Here is a 21,138-nt window from a genome sequence, read left to right as displayed (position 1 = left end):
CAACAACAAAAAAAAAAACCCTGAAATTTATTTATTTCTTCACCATAATGAAAGTTAGCTTGATATTTTAAAAATTAGGATAAGATGTTTACTCAATCTCATCTCAGAAGGACTCAGAGTGCTAGAACATCACACATTTAGCACCTGTTTAAAAGCTTGAAGACATTGGACAGCCATCCATACAGCACAGTTTATAGTCTTGATTGCATGTACCAAAGTAGGGGAGTAAGAGGAGGAGTCTCTTCAGAGCCACCCATATCCTTTGAGAAGGGACCTTTCCTCTCAACCTCAGGAAGAGTCCTGCTGTCTCTCCTGGGAAGCAAGCCTTACAAACAGATGAGGGTGAGGAGACAGCTGGGAGGGAACCCCAGCCCAGAGACTTAAAAACTCTGGGATCAAAAAAGTGATATCTGCAAAACACTGTCAGTGTGTTCATGGACATCTGTGAATCTCTAAGCCTTAAAAGAGCTCCACACAGCACTCCATGAAAGGAAAAGGGAAAAGATATTGCCATGACACTCCAATCTGTACCATGACTCAGTGTAAACAACAAAGTCAAAGAGTTGAGGCTGTTATCTACCCACCCAGCCACAGAATTGCATCACTGATCAGCACTTTCTGAGACTGGAAACTACTGTCTCACAAAGGAGTGCGTTCCACGTTTTACACCTCTGATGATTTGCTTCCATAAATACTAAGGGGTGAAATTAGGGGAACAAATAATATGTCTACAGTTAGATGTGAACCCATATAATCCCTGGAAACATACCTTTAAGTTGCTCATTTCAGCATAGTCTGGATGTAAAGGAGAAAGGTCAAATATCATTTGCAGGCTAAAGAGTACAACAGCCACCAAGAAGCTTTGTTTAGTGTTGTTTTCATTCATAATGAATGTGAGTATTTTTCTCAAATGTGTGTCCTCTCACAGGTCTTCTTCTGTCTTGTCTTGCCTGTGCATGGCTCTTGCCCATTTCTATTGAGCTGTTAGCTTTCGCATTGGCAGAGCTATGAATGTGCTTTACTCATGAGGATGCAAATGCCCTGCCTTCTGTGTTATGAACATTTTCACAGCTTTCACGTCCATGCATATTAAGAAGCACAAGTTTAAAATGTTATGCAGTCACATATGTAAGTCACTGTATGGCTTATTACTCTTCATTTAAGGTAGAAAGTCTCTCCTATCTGGTTATAAGATGAAGACTCACCCTCTGTTTCTCTTTATTAAAGTCATGTTACACTATGATATAGTAATTTATACATTCCGATCTGTTTCTTCTCATTCCTTTTCAGTGCATCATGTAGATTTTCTCTCATTTAAGTCACAACAGGAGGCACGAGTTGCCTCAGAAAGGGGAGGGTGCTGAGAATGGAAAAATACTCAAACGCAGAAGCTTCCACGAGCAGTCCCCAGGAAAGCCTGGTTTTCTGTTTCCCATCCCCCAACACTTCACCCCTGATGACCAGAGTACTCAAGGGTGGGAACAGGGCATGGGAGAAATTGGAGATTTCAGAGGCCCAAGTGTCTCCTCCACAGCCCAGCAGAGGGGCCTGGGGGACAGAGGCCTGGTGGTCCTCCCAGGCAAGTGGCTCTGAGATGCTCAGATTCACCTCCCACCAGGGTGAAATGAGCTCTGCCTGTCTCCCTGTTTTACAGAAGAATGTGCCCAGGCTGTGAGAAAGCCCCGGAGATGTCATGTCCCTGAGAACAGAGACATGGTGACAGAGACTAGAGAGGAAAGACCCTGGCCCCCATGGCTTAGTGCAGATGCCCTGTGCCTGAGGGCTCTGTGAGCCCTGAGCACATGCTACCCTCCCTGGGTGCTGCGCTGACTGCAGGAACAGTGCCTTGAGTTAGGTTAGGTCTCTGTCACTAGGAACAGAGGGTTATGAATAAAAATGAAGCAATATATAGAATGGGGGTATGGATTTGCATTCTTACAGTTATTTTATTGTGGTGGTGTGTGGAGTTTGCTATTTACTCCATAGGAATTTATAGTCGAGCATAGAGCAAAGTAAACATTTGCCTTTTTAAAATAATTAGCTCCAAATAGTTGTTACACTGGCTTTTCTTTATTTGTAAGTGTGTGTGTGTTTGATTTATCATTAACTCACAATGCCACATTTTTCATGTTTCAAATTCAAGTGAATTTCAAAGGAATTCTGGGTATGCCTCTGGCCGGGCTCCTCTGCATGGACTGTTTTCTGTCTCACCTCTGGCTTCAGGTGGCTTCTGCTAATTGCTGAGGTCCTGTAACATGTTTTAAGATTAAGCAGAGAAACTCTCCTCATGTGCACTTGAATCCCTCTTGGAATTCTTGCCTGTTTGGAACCTTCTTGGCATGGCGGTGGTTTTATGGAACAGTTTAGGTGGGATTTATCCCTTTACTGCATGGATCTAGTTACCAGGGATCATGAGACCCATTGCTATTGATTCAGATCTTTTCTGGTCTTTGATTCTGTTTTTTAATTTCATTTACATAGGTTTCATCACTTAAGGATTTATTGCTAGGTGTAGATATTTTTGTGTTTCTGTTTTGTGTATTAGATGTTTGCTTATCAATTTGCTGTTTCTTTTTCCTCATTTGGGGTCTTTAAGGACTATGTGTGCTCCAGAATAGGAGCTTTCATCTGAGTGAACTTTTCTACACAGCTGATAAGGCTACTTCACAGGGACCTCATTTCCTGAGAAGTTTCTCCTTTGTTCCTGCAGTGGGTGGAGCCCAGACTCTCCCTAAGGGGAGCAGACCCCTGCTATGCACAGCCTTTTCTCCTCCCTTCTGGGGGACAACCTCTTGGGGGAGTCCCTGTCCCTGTACCTTTAGCTCTGCTATCTCCAATGGTGGCTTTAGATGTGGGTCACCACTAGCAGCAGGCCAGGGCCCTTCACCTCCACATTCCCACCTCCCTTACAAATCAGGGACCATCCCTGAGGCTCTGCACAAGCTGCCCTCTTCCTGTCCAGAGACCTTCCTTTCTCTAAAAAGAGAATATGAATCAGACCGTGGTCACCTCCGTCAATCTGAGCCAGGAACCATTTTCTGAGCTGGGCTGCTGCACCCTGGAGACATTAGGAAATCCTTCGGAGCGGGTAGTCCATTGCCTCAATGATAGGAGGCCACTGACTCTGTCCCCTGCTACAAGGTGAATGTGCATCAGTGAACAGGGGTGTGCCAATGTCTCCCCAGAGTGTGGCATCCCTTCCCTGGATGCACTTGCTCATTATGCCCAGTTTACTTCCAAATCCTAGGCCCTGTGCCAAGTTGAAAGGCACAGGCTCTTTGTTTTCTTCACTCTTCTTCATCTTCCACAGGACAAGGTCTTGTGCCACCTGATCCTGGCACACAGTGTGACCTGTCTATGTTTATATGAGTGTGAAGAGGTATCTCTATCATCCATCTACCCGTGAAGACGGGGGAGGGGTGGCTCATCTTGACCTCTAAACCCTCAAGGGTTGTCAAAGTCTTTGGCACAAAGAAGCCACTCAGTGAATGTGTGAATTAAATTACAGAATTAGGATTAGATCATTTGTAGAATCCATTCTTGGTCTGATATGTTCTATTATCTATGGTGTAGATAAGCAAGAAGAACCCATTTCTCTCAATTTAGAATGTGTGGAGCATCAGCCTGCAGTTGCAATGTAATTCACAGTAGAGCCACCTCTGGTCAAAGTCCCTCATGATTTATTAAGCCTGTGTATCCCGCGGGAGGACCATTCATCACATCTAGCCCAGGTAGATTCATTTCTCCTTGAGGCTGGGAGAAACGGTACTTAGAGGGTACACAACCTATTTTAGAGTTTAGGAACTTATATTTCTCTCACTCCACAACATCCTCTGGCTTATGAATAGAGACACTGTGCTTGGATTCTGAGGTCTGAGTAACAGCTGTGTCTATCTATGTGGGCCATTTGGGCTTGGAGATAGACAGAAAGGAGCACCATAGCAGCTGCTTCTGCAAACCTCAGATAATTACTAGCCTGGCACAATTAAGATTTATTTCTCAAATAGGGCTGGGGATGTGGCTCATGCCATAGCGACTTGCCTCGCATGCATGTGGCCCAGATTCAATCCTCAGCAACACATACAAACAAAATCGTTGTGTCTGCCAAAAACTAAAAAATAAATATTAAACATTCTCTCTCTCTCTCTCTCTCTCTCTCTCTCTCTCTCTCTCTCTCTCTTTCTCTCCCTCTCTCTCTCTAAAAAAAAAAAAGATTTATTTCTCAAACCAGCAAACAAAAAAATCTCTTTTTCCACTGGGTGCAGTAGCACACACCTGTCATCCCACCTACTCAGGAGACTGAGATGGGAACATCCCAAGTTTGAGGCCAGCCTCCACAACTTAGCAAGATCATATCTCACAATAAAATGAAAAGGGCTGGGGATGTGGCTCAGTAGTAGAGCAACCCTAGGTTCAATCCACAGTAGCACAAAAAAAAAAATATATATAAGAAAAGAAAAAGAAATTCTCACTCAAACCTGAGGTGATTCAGGCAGCCCTCACATACCCTGGAGCTCCTTGGCTGGCCAACCATCCCAATGGCCCCAGGACTGTCCCAGGTAGCACTAAGCAGTCACACCCCAGAAAATCCCTCCCCAGGTCATGGAAGGTGTCATTTTCCCGTGGTGGGAATGGAAGGGTGATAGAAAACTGGCCAGTCTGCTGTGAGAGCTAGGACCACAGGCCACATTGCTCCAGCACCCAACCAAAGTAAATGTTTTGGGTCTAGCCAATGCAAGCACGCCAGGTTACAGAAATGGGAGAGTGCAGTCAGGCGGCAGGTAGCTTAACCAATCGCAATTAGCTCAATCACCCCAATTACAGAAACATAGCCCTGTTATGCTAGTTACAGAAACAATGCCTCATTAGGTAGTTCCATGTTCTTAAGGGTTTCTATAGCAAAAGGAAAAGAACAACTTGCCCCAGTCATGCCCTTTCTATTTGGAAGGTTGTTTTACAAAATGGAGTTACTAAACAAAATGGAATCACTTTGGGTTGGCTATCACACAACCATATTTTGTGGCATAAATTTGAAATACAAATCAATATCCAGATTCTGCTCTCCAGCAGAGAAGGAAGAAGCGACAGCCCAGGGCAACATGAAACTACATCAAAAATGGAGACATCCCAGCCCCACATCTGCTACATAGGAAAGTTGACTGAGGAAGAGAACAGGACAGTGTGGGGAGGGATCTTGGTGGTCAGGGATGTGCTCTTCTCTGTATTTCCTCAGTGATGATGATAGGAACACAGACACATAGACATAGATGCCAGCTTCACAGAGAAGTTAGAACCTCTTGAAATCTCAGTAGGGAGCAGGAACGAACTAAAGAAATCCTGTACTGCTCAGTTCCACAGAAGGCAGCTGTCTCACACTGTAAAAGAAAGTATTATGAACAGATTCAGATCACTGATTGTGATGGAGACCCTCTGAACAATCCATTAAACACTCAAAATGTCACAAATTTCTGAGAGAGTCCCTGTAACCCAGGAGTTTCTCCATCCCCCAACCCCTCTCCCTCTTCAGGCCCTCCAGGGTCTCACCTTTCTCAGCAGTGAGAGACGCATCAGAGCCCTGGGCACTGTCATTACCTGAACAGGAAAAACAAAACACAAAAAAACAACAAAAAAAAAAAACCCGAACCTGGTCAGAGCTCACAGGAGATGTGGGTAATGGAGGAATTATGGATGGATCAGCTCCCCCATTGCTCCCCACTAGACTATTCCTAGGGTCTCAGGGATCAATGTTCTTTATACTGACAGGCAGCTGGAGCATAGGGCCCTTTTTTTACACCTGAGGGAAGAAAGTATCCTGTGAGAGAATAATTTAGAGACAGGTCTTAGAGGTGCCTGCTAGTGCTGGACACTGGAGGAGTCTCCAGAACTGTGACTGCAGACCTAGGGAAGCATCAGGAGACAGGAAGAAAGTAGACATATAGGGATGGAACCAACTGCTCTCCTGGAGGTCTATTCTCAGTAGGCAGATTCCCCTCTGGCCTCTAAATGCTGGGAATCAGGTCCCATCACCATAAAAATCAAGAGGGTACATTGTCCTTTTCACAAAAAGTAAACAGGATCCAAGTTGGGTAAGGACACGTGTAATTTTTACTTCCCATTAACAGGACAGGGCACACTTCTACCATGTACTTGAAATCATCAGTGGGTCAAAAATTCAGACCCTGTACTTTCCCTACCTCTGTTTTTCTTCTTCCATATGACAAAATAGATCACAGCTCCAATGACAACAAGGACAATCATGGCAGCAACAATTCCCACAATGGTGATGGTGAACTGAGGGGGTGGCTCTGGAAGAAAAAGGGAAGTCAGGTGAGGGGCCCTGATCCCCAGCTCTCAGCCCTGACCCTGCTGAGGGTCTCCAGAAAGCCTCCTGCTTTCCTGACAACAGGTTCTGGGTCCTCACCCCCTCCTTACCCCATCTCAGGGTGAGGGGCTCAGGCAGCCCCTCATGATGCACATGGCATGTGTATCTCTGCTCCTCTCCAGCAGGCACCACCACAGCTGCCCATTTCTGGAAGTTTCCATCCCCTGAAGGCCTGGTCTCCACAAGCTCCATGTCCTGGGTCTAGTTCTCCCCATCTCCTTGCCAGTTCAGGGTGATCTCCTTAGGGTAGAAGCCCAGGGCCCAGCACCTCAAGGTGACATCCTCTTCAGGCTTAGGTTGTTGAGTCACATGTGTCTTTTGGGGGTCTGACGGAAAGAACATGGAAATTCAGACATTTTGGCATTTCCTCATGTACCACTGAAGCAGTACTCACATGACCATCCCCATAGTGAACAACATGACTGGGGTCGGGAGGAACACAAAAACCTAGACACAAGCTGAGACTGATTCTTTTGGCATAATCTATTCCTTGGAAAGTTCTAGAATCAGATTGAGATAACTCAATGGAGGAGGCTTCAGGTCCCTAAGAGGGACTTCAGATTCTGATCTGGGTAGAGGCTGAGATGTGGAAAAGCTGGAGTCAGACCTCCAAGGACACTAGGTTGGAGTGGACCTGACAGTCTGTCCTTGATGCCAAGGCTGCTGATGGGTACCTGTGGTGGGGTATTTACTGTCTTTCCCACCAGGCAGGGAGAGAGACGGGATCCCTTACTTGTCCTGAGAGACAGCGGCCTCAGTTCCTCTCTATTGCAGCACCTGGGGGTCCAGGCCCACTCCCTCCCCCATGGACAAGGAGTAGGAGGTGTCTAGTGTGGGCGCCATTCTCCTCCCTCCTTGTGGGAAGCTGGAGAGACCTACAGGAGATCAGGCAGGTGTTCTGAATCCACTCACACCTGTGCACTGCAGCGTCTCCTTCCCGTGCTCCAGGTATCTGGCGAGCCACTCCACACAGCCACCCTCCATGTAGGCTCTGAAGCTCTCCGCCTCACTGGTCGCCTCCCACTTTAGCTTGGAGATCTGAGCAGCAGCATCCGCTGTGGTCCAGGAGCGCAGGTCGTCGTTCAGGGCGATGCAATCCTTGCCATGGTAGCCGAACTGCCAGTACCCGCGAAGGAGGCGCCCGTCTGTCCCCACGTCGCAGCCATAGGTGCTCTGATAGGTGTGAGAGCCTGTCCCCGGGAACAAACTGTGAGTCGTCCACCTAGCCCACAGAGATGAAGCGGGACTCCCCGCCGGGCCGGGACATGGATGTGTAGAAATACCTCATGGAGTGGGAGCCTGGGGAAGGAAGACAGTGAGACACCGAGATCCTCTTCAAGGCACCCGACCCAGGTCCCAGGTTGACGAGGACAGGAGGAGAGGAGCGGGGTCTAGAGACGCTAAGGGGGCAGTGGGACGCTGGAGGGAAGGACTTAGAGGAGGGAGTGGAGGGTCAGGATGAACAGCGCCAGAGTGGGGAGAATCTGGGACGGGGGCAACGGGACCGGCCCTCCGGAGTCCTGCACGTTGACAGGAGGGTCCCCTAGCTCTTCCCTTGCAGAGGCCATTTCTCTCACCACCCCGAACTCACCCGCCCAGGTCTGGGTCAGGGTCAGGGCCCCGGGCAGCTTAAGGAGCAGCATCCCGGACGCCATCACCCCCCATCCTACAGCTTTGTGGAGATCTGGGACTTGGCCAGCTGGTGGGGACTTTAAAACTAGAACCACGATGATGCTAATTGGCTTCTCTAGGAGCAAGACACGCAATGGGAGTGAGAACTGGGGCCCTGTCAAGAGTGTCTAGGCAGAATGAACTGATATGGGTTGGGAGAAGAAGAAGTGCAACTCCAGAGAGTCCAAAATCCCCAGTGCTTGGTATCCACACTAGGGCCCCCTCTAGATCCTGAGAGCCAGCCCAGGGCTGGGACTTTGCCCTGAACACTCCTCTGTACTAAACATTCTTTGTCACACCATCCCCTGATTCCTGCCTCAGAGTATAAAATCAGTAGTTCTCAAAAGTTTTGGTTTCAGGATCTTCACATGCTCTTAGAAAGTTGTGTGCATTCCAGAGTGATCCGGTTAATGTGGATTGTCTGTCAATATTTACCATATTAGAAATTAATTCCATGTTAAAGATATGTTATTCCTTCTGAGTATTCATAACTAATTGCATGTTAACAAACAGCAGTTTCAAAGAGAAATAACTGTTTTCCAAAATCCAAAGATTTCGTCTGAAGACTGGATTATTTTTTCTTTTTACAAGATGAAAGTCCTTTTTATTTGTCATAGAGAATGTAGATATCATGTGTTCTGCATTTATCCTGTGACTTTGGTTGAAATGACAACAACGAAAAATGCAGCCTCACAGAAGTATCAGGAAGAATATTTTTAACAACGTTTTCTGTAACAGTGGCTATTGTCTTTAATACAAACACTAACTTCATACAAGTGTTAGCTTTTTAATGGTTCTTTGCCATATGGAACCTGAAACATTACCATGGAATAGTTCATATTCTGTTGCATTAAAGTCTGTGGGTGTGTCTTGCATATTGAATGGATCTTGTGCTAATGTGTGATATTTTTTACAGTGATGCACTGTTTGTTCAAGTTATATATTGCTGCAGTCCAGCTGCAGCAAAATATCTGGGGGGTGACGAACAACTTGTGTACGTTGATACAGCAGGAGTGAGAGCCCTTTATTGTAGGACAGGAGTGGTATTTATACATTTTACACAGCTTATCTAATTAGCATAAAATAGATACAGCAGTCAACCAATAAGGAATCTCCACACTTAATGGCTCGCTTTTGTTACTTTACAAATCACTCCCTCTGGCATTTTGCCAGGCACCATGCAGACTTGTTTGCAGACTTGTTTACAGACTCTAACATTTCTCTGGCAAAATGCCAGATGCCATCCTAACTTGTTTACAGACCTTAACAATATATATAGACCTTCTAGTGTTAACATATTTAAATGCAAATAATCAAGAGGTCATATGTTGATATTTCTACAGATTCACCAGAAAATATTGTAGGTACTTGGGAGTCTGTCAGGTTGATAGTGGTGAATGCAGGTTTCTCCTAGATTCTGATATTCCATTGAGAGCATATATTTTATCATTGAAAACATTGCTGTCTGTGATTATCTTGAAGGGACAGACTCAGTTCATATTTTAGAATTTTGGCCAAATATTGAAGTCTAAGAAATGGGTTCTCTGTCATTCATTCTTTGAAGCCAGAATGGTATTTTAAAAAAAAATGGGGCTGTTAAAACTTACCACATGGCTTTTGTTGACACAATCACCCTATTTTCAAATGCAGCAGAGTGCTTTATGTGTGATCCAATTCTATTAAATAAATGTATTTATAATGTGGATTCTGGAATGGAAATTTAATAAAGTTAATGATTTTTAACACTTCAATCAGTATATGTTTAAGTGAACTTGCATGTTTTTCCTCTGCTGTTACAAGGTGCTCAGGAATACAGTAACTACTATTGCAGTTTTGTACCATAGCTTTCACTTTGGCAAATTTTACTTTGGTGTAAGTAATGTTTTAGTGATATTATACAAATATTTTGAATCATATGGATCCTGTGCAATCGTCTGAACACCTCCAAGGGTTTCACAAATCACACATTGAGAACTGCTGCTCTGTGTAAACTGTGGAGAGATCCCAAATGGTCCCAATTTCTTTGCTTGATTGTGTGCCATTACTCTCAGTAATTGCAAAAACGTGTAAAAAGACATAGTATTGTGAATAAGGAATGAAATTATGCACAATTAGATGCAGAAGAAAAACCAAAAATAAGTTCATAGAAATTAAAAACTGACACAGAAATGAATAACTCTATAGATGATTTGGACAATTAAAATAGTCCCAAAAAAGAATTAGTATGGTGCGCTCTTTGGGGAGGCTTGTGGGAGCCTATGTGCCTTTCACCTGCAACAGCCACACTTCTGTGTTTTTTTTTTTTAATTGGTTGTTCAAAACATTACAAAGATTGCAGAATCACATCGGTTACACATCCACATTTTTACATAATGCCATATTAGTAACTGTTATGTTCTGCTACCTTTCCTATTCTCTACTATCCCCCCTCCCCCCTCCCATCTTCTCTCTCTACCCCATCTACTGTAATTCATTTCTCTCCTTGTTTTTTTTTTCCCCATTCCCCTCACAACCTCTTATATGTAATTTTGTATAACAATGAGGGTCTCCTTCCATTTCCATGCAATTTCCCTTTTCTCTCCCTTTCCCTCCCACCTCATGTCTCTGTTTAATGTTAATCTTTTCCTCCTGCTCTTCCTCCCTGCTCTGTTCTTAGTTGCTCTCATTATATCAAAGAAGACATTTGGCATTTGTTTTTTAGGGATTGGCTAGCTTCACTTAGCATAATCTGCTCTAATGACATCCATTTCCCTGCAAATTCCATGATTTTGTCATTTTTTAGTGCTGCATAATACTCCATTGTGTATAAATGCCACATTTTTTTTTATCCAGTCAAGCTATTGTGAATTGTGTTGCTATGAACATCGATGTGGCAGTATCCCTGTAGTATGCTATTTTGAGGTCTTCAGGGATTAGTCCAAGAAGGGCAATAGCTGGGTCAAATGGTGGTTCCATTCCCAGCTTTCCCAGGAATCTCCATACTGCTTTTCAAATTGGCCGCACCAATTTGCAGTCCCACCAGCAATGTACAAGAGTACTCTTTTCCCCACATCCTCGCCAGCACTTGTTGTTGTTTGACTTCATAATGGCTGCCAATCTTACTGGAGTGAGATGGTATCTTAAGGTGGTTTTGATTTGCATTTCTCTGACTGCTAGAGATGGTGAGCATTTTTTCATGTACTTGTTGATTGATTGTATGTTCTCCTCTGAGAAGTGTCTGTTCAGGTCTTTGACCCATTTGTTGATTGGGTTATTTGCTTTCTTATTATTTAATTTTTTGAGTTCTTTGTATACTCTGGATATTAGGGCTCTATCTGAAGTGTGAGGAATAAAAATTTGTTCCCATGATGTAGGCTCCCTGTTTACCTCTCTTATTGTTTCTCTTGCTGAGAAAAAACTTTTTAGTTTAAGTAAGTCCCATTTTGCCGCGTCCGGCTATGGGAGCCGAGTCCGGCGAGGGACAGTGAGGTTAAGAAATACACAGGACACCAAGGTTCTTCATCCAGGAGGAAGCGTGTGCTGCTGCGCTTTATTGCCAAATTTGTTCCCCTTATATATCTTTAGAAACAGCTGGGGAAATGACTCAAAAGCAAGGAGGGAAGAGTAATAACTGCGTCCTTGGGTTACTGTCATCGTCCGCTATCAGGAGGCTCCGAACAGGTCAAGATGTTCCCAAAGAGGCACATATGACTGAGGCAGATAAACGGGAAACTGCAAACCTGTGTCATGACCCTGTGAGCTGGCCACTTTGACATGCAGAACAAGGAACTGGGGGCTGAGCCCCGGGGGCCAGGGTGGGCCTGCTACCAGCAAGTCCCCCTTTTTGTTTTTTGCATGTCAAAGGGAATCAAGTAGCCCCTGTCTTAGGTCATCCACTGCCCCTGCACTGCTTACCCGTCTCTGGGGAGGCCCCATTCCCCTGGCTTAGGTTGCAGTGCAAGCGTGGAAGTTGCCCGTCACTGGGTACTACAAGATCAGCTCTTGTCCTACGTAAACGGACACTTTTCAGTTAGGGTGTCATGGCCGGCAGGACACAACTGCGGATCCCAGTCATCATCTTTGCCAGTGGGATAGCTATGACCAGGGAGCTTTCTGAACATAAGGGTCTGGGATGACGGCACCAAGTCGGCAGGGTAATTAGGGACCTGGGCAAAAGCAGGCATACATAGGAGGGCTCGGGTATTGGCTCCTGTCTAGTTACATCTCATCTCCGGATGGGTCGTAAGTACACCTCCTGGGCGGAGTCATCCATCTCCAGGCGTTGGTAGTGAACCTGTATTGGCTTGGAGGTTAAAATGTTAATCTGGTCCTTAATGAATTGAGTTATCCTATTTGCAATACAAGGTCCCAAGGTTGCAATCAAAAGAAGACCCAGTAAGGGCCCCAGGAGGGGAAGAAGGTAGGGCAGGAACCCATTCATCCCAATCCAAAGAGGGTTCTCGAATAACTCATTTCTCCTTTTCTCTAGGTCTTCTTGAAGCTCCTTGATTTTAGTGCGAACTATGCCCGATTTATTGGCATAGAAGCAGCACCTTTCTCCTAAGGCTAAACAGATTCCCCCCTGATTGGCAGTCAGTAAGTCTAGGCCTCGCCTATTTTGGAGGACCACTTCTGCCAAAGAGTCGATTTGGTCTTGTAAGTCCCTAATAGTGCCAGATAGGGTCTGCACATCATCTATAAGCTGCTGAGATAGACGGCGATAAGAATGTATCACTGTACCCAGTCCAGCTGTGCCTGTGCCCACAGCAGCGGTTATCCCCAGTGTGGCGAGTAATGGTAGAGCCTGTATAGCTCGTCTGTGTCTTCTTACTAGGGTGTCTAGGCTGGGAATAGGTTAAGAGCTCATCCCCAGGGACAATGGTTATGTCAGGGAGGAGCAAGGCAAGAACACAGCCACCTGTCCAGTTGGCAGGGAGTCGGGGGAAGGCAGAGTTCCCACCACACATAAAAACAGTGCCATTAGGGGGACAGAGGGCTGGAGTGGGTGAGGAATATTTCTTGGCTGTTGAGATTGAACAGTTTCCAAAGGAAGTTACTCCAACATCAACATCATAGGCGTTGTTTTGCATCATACCCAGGTGACATTCTGTAAAAGTGCCCATAGGTTGGACCTTGAAAGGCAGTCCGGGCTGGCAGGTCTCATCATCAGATATGGTGACATTGATAGGAACCGCCACAGGCATGACCACCCCTGTTGTCAAGCAGAGCCAGCAGTCACTAGCAAGCGTGGGATCAGAGTTGTTAAGTAAGAAAAAGGTGGTTTTTAAGATACCCCAAGTATTGACATCTAGATCTGGGAGCTGAGACTTAGGCAGCATCAAGGGGTGGTAAATGAGGTCAGGGACCTGTGGTTTCAAAAGCCTGATGATTTGAAGATGTTTAACAGAATCAGTAGGTCCCCCCCCCCCCCGGTCAGATATCCCTGTAGGGGCTACAGTGGGCCAACAGGAGGACTTACCAACCTCACCCTGGCACCCAGCCAACCGGAGTTTAGATTCAACTCCCCCTTGGCCAAAAAGAGACGGAGTGAAGTGATAAGTTACTCCCACCCCCTCCCCCGAAGGGTTTCGGTCAATCTGGCCTCAAAATACTGTTGTCCCTTGTGTACACAAATCGAGCAGGAGACATGAACTGCTGAAGTATAAGTACAAGTTGTGGAACAGTTACTGAGGGTTTTTTTGGGACCAGGGGGGTTAATCTTTGGTTTGTTCACGCATACCCACTCAGGGTGGTGGAATCCCCCAATTTGTTGATGAACTTCAGCCCGGAGGTAGGCTACCTTAGTAACACAATCGGCCGTCTGAGTCCAGCTACTGGGGGCCTGATTCCAAATCCCTCCCCTGCACTCGCAGGGGGTCCCAAAAAGATGCTGGTAGCTATTACCTGGTGGGGGACCCATTCCTGCATCCCCAGGCCTGCATACCAGGACTGTTATAAGGAAGATCCAACCCACAAAACTCATTCTGTCTCTCCCTTGGAGAAGCGAAAGTGGCCGAACCTGAAGTCCCAGGGTCGTCGCTCCTTCCTGGGTCTGCGTCCACCGGTCTTGTGCAACGTTCTGGGACCCAAGTGGGTTTTTCCGTCCCTGAAGGGAAGACACAAATGGCTCCTCTCACTCTAGCCAAGAGTGGAGCAGGGGGTTGCCACTTCCCTGTAGCCAGATCCTTCCATCTAATCTGTGCTTTTTGCATGGTGGGAGAGGAGAAGTGACTCGGCGCCGCTGTAAGGCCTCCGGCGTCAGTGAGCAAAAAATTTAAAGTGAATAGAGTTATATTTAATAGTGCATGAGGTCCCTGACAACTCTGGTATATCTCCCCCTCTTTTGTTTTTTGCAAATAGGTTTTAAGATGTTGATGGGCCCGTTCAACAATGGCCTGTCCTTGGGGGTTATATAGGATTCCTGTTTTGTGTATAATATCCCACTGTGAGCAAAATTTTTGGAAGGTTTGACTAATATAAGTTGGGCCTTATCATACTCAGTTATTATATATACAAGGTTAGTGGCATGTGTGGCAGCATCTGCCATGGCGTTGCCCGCCGCCAGAGGGCCTGGAAGTCCGGAATGACTTCTAATGTGACCTATGAAGAGGGGGTCTGCCCTAGCCCATATAAGAAGCTGTACTGTCTGTAGTTGGTCCATAATAGTAGATTGTTTTTCAATATGGGGTGCTGTTTTAGGATCTTTGGGAAAATTATTGGACATGTCTTTAGACTTTTAAGGAGCCTGCTTTTAGGGTAGTGATTGTCAACCTGTCCCATGAAACTACAGAAGAAGAGACACCAGAGATCATGTTTCTGTCTTAATTTAGAAAGAATGTCTTGATTATGTGGTAATATGAGAACATCAGAGGTTTTTCTAAACAAGGCATCTCCTAGATATTTTGTTTTCCAAACTAATTGTATTACCAGATCATGGAAAGGTATCAAGACCCAGGAGGGGGATGCAGGTAAGTGAACACAATAAATAGGACCAGTCTGCCAAAAGACTCCAGTCGGGGTGAGTTTTGACGGCAGAACAATGAATAACAAGGACTGGGAGTAGTCCACCTGCATCACCTGCATCACCTGCATCTCTTGTAGGGCTGTTCTGTTAACCTGAGTGCTTTCAAGGCCTCTGGAGTGGGTTCACGTGGGGAGGTGGGAGAAGGGTCCCCTTTCAAGAGGTCATACAGGGGTTTAAGTTCACCAGTAGGGACATGGAGGGAAGGCCGCAGCCATTGGATTTCCCCCAGAAATGTCTGCCATTGGTGCAGAGTTATAAGCTGGTTTACCTAAAATTGAGGCCTCTGGGGAGTAATCCCTACCTTGTTAATATTATATCCTAGGTAGTTATAAGGATACTGAATCTGCACCTTCTCTGGGGCTATAATCAGTCCGGCCCCCTTTAACAGGGACTGGAGGACTTCATAAGATCGAAAAAGCGCTTTCCTATCAGGGCCTGCCAACAGTATATCATCCACATAATGGACGAGATAAAAGTGTGGAAATTTCTGCCTAAAGGGCTGCAGAATTTTTGCTACAAAGTATTGGCACCTAGTAGGACTATTAGACATTCCCTGAGGTAAAACGGTCCATTCAAACCACTGGTAGGGTTCCCTAAAGTTTGTTGATGGTAAAGAGAAAGCAAAATGTTTGCGATCCTGGGGGGCCAGGGGAATAGAAAAGAAGCAATCTTTTAGATCCAAAATAATAAGATGCCAATCTTTAGGGATAGCTGTGGGGAAGGATAGTCCTGACTGCAGGGGTCCCATGGGCTGCATGGTACTATTAACAGCCCGCAGGTCCTGGAGGAGCCTCCATTTTTTAGACCCCTTTTTTATAACAAAAATAGGAGTGTTCCAGGGGGAAGTGGAAGGCACCACATGTCCCATCCTAAGCTGTTCCTGAACCAGAAAGGTTGCGGCCTGCAATTTGTCCGTAGTTAGGGGCCACTGTTTTATCCACACAAGGTCATCTGATAACCAAGTAATAGATAGAGGACGTGGCCGCATTTCAGTGGCCCCTAGGATAAATTTTCTAGCCCCCTCCAGTCCCCACCACTTCAGGTGATTTCCTCTGTAGGATCCACAGGCATTGCCCTTCCCTCATGTCTTTTCCCCAGTCCTTTTCTGGGAAGCCATCCCATATCTAACATCATGTCATTAACAAATTTATTACTACCTTTTAGAGTCTGAGTGGTGAGGATAGCTCCAATTTGTTGAAGTAGGTCCCTTCCCCAAAGATTTGTGGGGAGTCCAGCCACTACATAAGGTTGAAAATAACCACTGTGTCCTTCCTCATCTCTCCATTTTAGAAAGGAGGCACTTTTTTCTGGTCTCATCTGCCCAATCCCCTGTAATACAGCTGAGGGATCCTGAAGAGGCCAAGCAGATGGCCATTGTCTCTTAGAGATAACAGAGACATCAGCACCTGAATCTAATATCCCCTTGAAGATTTTATCCTGTATATTAATGGTTAACTGTGGTCGGGAGTCCAAGTGTGCTACCCAAAAGGTTTGAGGAGTGCCGGTAGAAGCAAAACTGTCATTACTCCAGGCTGCCTGTAGGGCGCAGCTGGGTAGGGACGCCACCGGCAGTAGCAATAATTGTGCTATGCGTTCTCCGGGAGGAATGATAACCATCCCTCGGGTAGCTTCAGCTCACCGTGGTAATCACCATCAACCACACTTGTAAGAATTTTGAGCACTTTATGTAGAGTGCTGCCCCTCCCCAGTATCAGTCCCACAGTTCCCTTTGGCAAAGGGCCAATTGTTTAATGACCAGCATGGCTTGTTCCAAATTAGGGAATATCTTTCCTGCTATCTGCATCAGTCGGGCTGTAGACAATCAGATATAACTGTGTTACTATTACTGTCTTGATGGAGTCTGCCTGCAAACGGGATATTCTGTCAAGGTATAGATAGGTAACAGCGGACATGCCTGCTCGCAAATGAGAGGCTCCTTCAAGGTTTAGATAAGGTAACAGTGGACATGCTTGAAAATGAGGTGTCTGCTGTCCTTGAGAGGACTTGCCTGCAAACGGGATGTTCTGCCAAGTGGGCTTAGGAGGGCGCTGAGAAAATTTTTTTTATCTGTTCTTAACAAAGAGCAGAGCTCAACATACTCCGGGCAGAAAGTAGATTAGGCATGAGAAGAGGGTCACTTCTGATTAGAAAGTAAAACTTCTGTATGCTATGTTTAATTAGCTGAAAGACCTGATTTATTGATGTTGGAAGGCTGCCTTCTTTGTTCACAATACTATAAAAAGATTGCTTGTACACAATAAAGGACTCTTTTTTTTTTTTTTTTTTTTTGCTGCTGCTTTGCTTGCTCTACCTTTTCTTTCTTTTCCCATGCTGACCTGCAAGTGAATTACTGCAACACGGGCTATGAAGTTGGAATAAGGCTCAGAGGGTCCTTGAGCAATTTTTGAAATTTTTGTTTCAGCATTTGAAACAGGTAGAGCCTTCCAGGCCTGAACGGCTGCTGTGGCTATCTGAGTATAGACCCCCAGGATCATAATTAATTTGCTGATTTATGACAGCATATTGTCCCGAGCCTGTTAACATTTCTATGTTACGCCGAGGGAAGCCGGTGTCCTGATTGACTTGGGCTAGGTTGTGACACCTCTCTTGATTTTCACTTTTCCACAACAAAAAATCTCCTCCGGACAAGACAGCCCTGGAAAGCTGTTGCCAATCACTAGGTGTCAGATCCTGTCTCACCAAATCCCAATCATTGTTATTGAGAAAACCTCCTGTCAGAAACCAAGAACAAGCCTGGGCTATATTTTTAACGAATTCGGTTACTGTCTTAGTCTTAATTCCTGTTCCGTGTTTGCTTAACAGTTCTTTAACTTCGTTGGCCAGACGAAGCTTCGCTGTTGAGTTACCCTGTCTCTTTAAATTATCTTTAAACCAATCCTCCCCCTTCTCCCTTAGAAGGTGAGCCTCATCCGCTTACTCCTGCTTTCCAGACCTCGGTGGGACCTCCAGATGTCGCGTCCGGCTACAGGAGCCTAGTCCGGCGAGGGACAGTGAGGTTAAGAAATACACAGGACACCAAGGTTCTTCATCCAGGAGGAAGCGTGTGCTGCCGCGCTTTATTGCCAAATTTGTTCCCCTTATATATCTTTAGAAACAGCTGGGGAAATGACTCAAAAGCAAGGAGGGAAGAGTAATAACTGCGTCCTTGGGTTACTGTCATCATCTGCTATCAGGAGGCTCCGAACAGGTCAAGATGTTCCCAAAGAGGCACATATGACTGAGGCAGATAAACGGGAAACTGCAAACCTGCGTCATGACCCTGTGAGCTGGCCACTTTGACATGCAGAACAAGGAACTGGGGGCTGAGCCCCGGGGGCCAGGGCAGGCCTGCTACCAGCACCATTTGTTGATTCTTGTTATTAACTCTTGTGCTATGGGTGTCCTATTAAGGAATTTGGAGCCCGACCCCACACTATGTAGATCGGAGCCAACTTTTTCTTCTATCAGACGCAGAATCTCTGATTTGATATCAAGGTCCTTGATCCACTTTGAGTTAACTTTTGTGCATGGAGAGAGAAGGGGATTCAGTTTCATTTGGTTGCATATGGATTTCCAGTTTTCCCAGCACCATTTGTTGAAGATGCTATCCTTCCTCCTGTTATCCTGAGGAAGGATAACAGCCACACTTCTGATGTCCACCATATCTGCACTGCTGAACAGCACTACAAAAATAAGACTCCTTGCCCTAATAGGAAGCTAATTCTTTTTTCTTTGGTTCCTGGGATTGAACCCAAGGAGGGCTAGCCACTGAGAAACATCCCTAGCCCTTAAGAGGCAGGTCTAGCTAAAATGTCCAGGCTGCCTGGGATTGCTGCAGTCCTCCCCTGGTCTCTCCTGAGTCTCTGGGGATTACAGTCTTGAGCATCATGCCCAGCCTGGCCTAAGCTAATTCTTCAGATCAAAATAAGACTAACATGTTGAATGAGAGGGTCAGGAGTGGGGGTAGAGAAAATACTGGTCTCATGGACCTTACTCTGCTGCCCTCTGCAAACAGGACAAGCAGGGGTGAAAAGTGAATCCAGTTTCACCTAGAGGATTATACCTGGGTACTCAGATGTGAGCCCAACTCCAGCTTATTTTCCATAAGCCTAATTTGTAATAGCCAATGGTTTTGCCATTAATGTTTCAATTTGGGAAATTTCCAATCCTAACGCTTCAGCTACAAAGAGAATTCAGGTTTTTAAGCCTTTCTCTGTGTTCCCGTTTTCTTTGATCCCTGTTTCCAGTGAGCCCCCAAATGTGGCTGGGAATGTGGGGACTTGCCGGAGCCTTAGCCATTGCTGAGGTCTGCATGAGAGGATGACTCTCTGCACTCAAAATCCTCCAACCTTAGCCAGGTAGTTGGCCTTACAGGCATGTGCTACAACCCAGCTGAACATTATCTTTAATAAACTGTTTACTTGGGGAAAAAAAAGAATTAGTATATGGTAAGGAAGAGAGAAGAACTTTAAGAGCACAAGGATATAATAAAGGATTTTCAACAACTGAACAATATGAATTGAAGAATAATTGAGAGTAAGGAATGATTTTAAAACCTCAAGACATTTTTTCAGCATTTAGAGTCCCCCACAAATTACATGGAATTGCCTCAAAATAAATGAAAATAGACCTATGCCAACATAGGTTACAATGAAATTTCAGAGAGTGGTAGAAAAGAAGATATTCTGAACATTTCAAGAAGCAGGAAAAACAGCTTTGGAAGCTAGAAAATGTTGAAACAATATCATGCACACTCCAAGTAAACATATTTTCAACACAGAATTCTACTAAGTTAGAATTGGAATGAGAGCTAGGGTGTCTGAAAGACATTTCAGATGTTTAGGGTTTTAATATGTTCAGTTCCATGTTCCCGTAGGATATGGCTAAATGAAGTGAGAAACAAAAATGATGGAGAAAAAGCAAGAAAAGGGAATATGGGAAATGTAGTCCATAGGGAGCCAGGATGAGACAGGGAGGCTGTGTTCCCCCATGAGGTGGAGCAGATCCAGGGGGTCAGCCTCGCTCCAGTTGTGGAGGCATCCAGTCCAGGTCTGGAAGGACTAAGAGCTCTGGGACTGGTGTCCATACAAAGACCAAGTTGGTAGAGTCCTAGATATGCTTATACTGGTAGAGACTGTCTTAGTCCATTTGGCTACTCTAACAGAAGACAACATATTGAGTAAGTTGTGAAGAAGAGTGTAAAGTGTCCAGCCCTGGTCCCTGATTTCAGGGTTCCCAGGGTCCCACTTATGGTGCTAAAATGTTATGTTTTTTTTCTAAGCCCACCCCCAGATATTCTGCAACAAGCCTTGTCTACCTTGATGTCTTAATTCAGCAGAAGTCGCTGCAGAAACAGGGGGCTCTGGGCTGAGAGTGGGCTACACAGCTGGCAGCCAGGGAGACAGTGTTCTTAGAGGGTCAAGAATAGATGTGGCAGTAGCTGAAGACCATAGGGGCTACAACCAAACCTGTGATGAGTGGGAGCCCAGGTCCACCCAGCATCTCCCCTGATGCTAAAGTGATCCCTCTCCCCCTCTCCAGACCTCCAAATGCAGATGGGTGTTCAATCACCATCCCTCTGGATGTTAATGGTGAACCTTCTTTAACAAATCAGATCTTGCACCCTCTTGGAGCCTGGAGGGCCACCTATCCACAACCCCAAGAGTCCAGGACACAGTGTCTGCCTCTTTTCTTCTTTTTGGGGATCTAAGCAGACATAGACCAGTTGCTACATTCCTCACCACCTGTCATCTCCAGTTCAGAAAACTAATGGTCCTGTGGTTTTGAGTTTATTTTAATCCCTGCTGTGAGTCCCCAGAGTGTGGGGGCTGTGGCTGGGGGAGGCTTCTGAGGGATCCACAGTCTGCAGCTGGGGCAGGACTCTGAGATGGGAAGCCACAGTGAATTCTCCAGCTTTGGCTGCTGGGATCATCCTGCACCTGGCCAGGATCCTCCTCCTGACTCCAGGGAGCTGTGAATGTAGTTTAGTGGTCAGAATTTCTCTTGGTCATGAGCTTTGTGCTAGGTCCAAGTGTGGAGGGCACTGTAGGGCTTGCTGAGTAAGGGGTTTCATTTGGGAATA

At 45.7% G+C, this 21,138-nt stretch overlaps 1 protein-coding gene and 1 pseudogene across 1 annotated transcript; both read right to left on the bottom strand.

The window, feature by feature from the left end:
* Nucleotides 1-2,845: 2,845 nt before the first annotated feature.
* Nucleotides 2,846-8,037, bottom strand: LOC143402052 (HLA class I histocompatibility antigen, A alpha chain-like; annotated as a pseudogene).
* Nucleotides 8,038-12,257: 4,220 nt separating this feature from the next.
* LOC143402051 (syncytin-1-like) lies at nucleotides 12,258-16,673 on the bottom strand. Its single transcript, XM_076859551.1, is given in 5 exon segments — nucleotides 12,258-12,887; nucleotides 12,889-13,398; nucleotides 14,052-14,138; nucleotides 15,358-15,491; nucleotides 16,463-16,673. Coding segments are annotated over 5 exon segments (1,572 nt in total).
* Nucleotides 16,674-21,138: the final 4,465 nt, after the last annotated feature.

This window comes from Callospermophilus lateralis, chromosome 6 (assembly GCF_048772815.1).
Source record: "Callospermophilus lateralis isolate mCalLat2 chromosome 6, mCalLat2.hap1, whole genome shotgun sequence".
NCBI classification, from domain to species: Eukaryota; Metazoa; Chordata; class Mammalia; order Rodentia; family Sciuridae; genus Callospermophilus; species Callospermophilus lateralis.
Note: the sequence above shows the minus strand (reverse complement) of the source record. Positions and strands in the feature narration are given on the sequence as shown.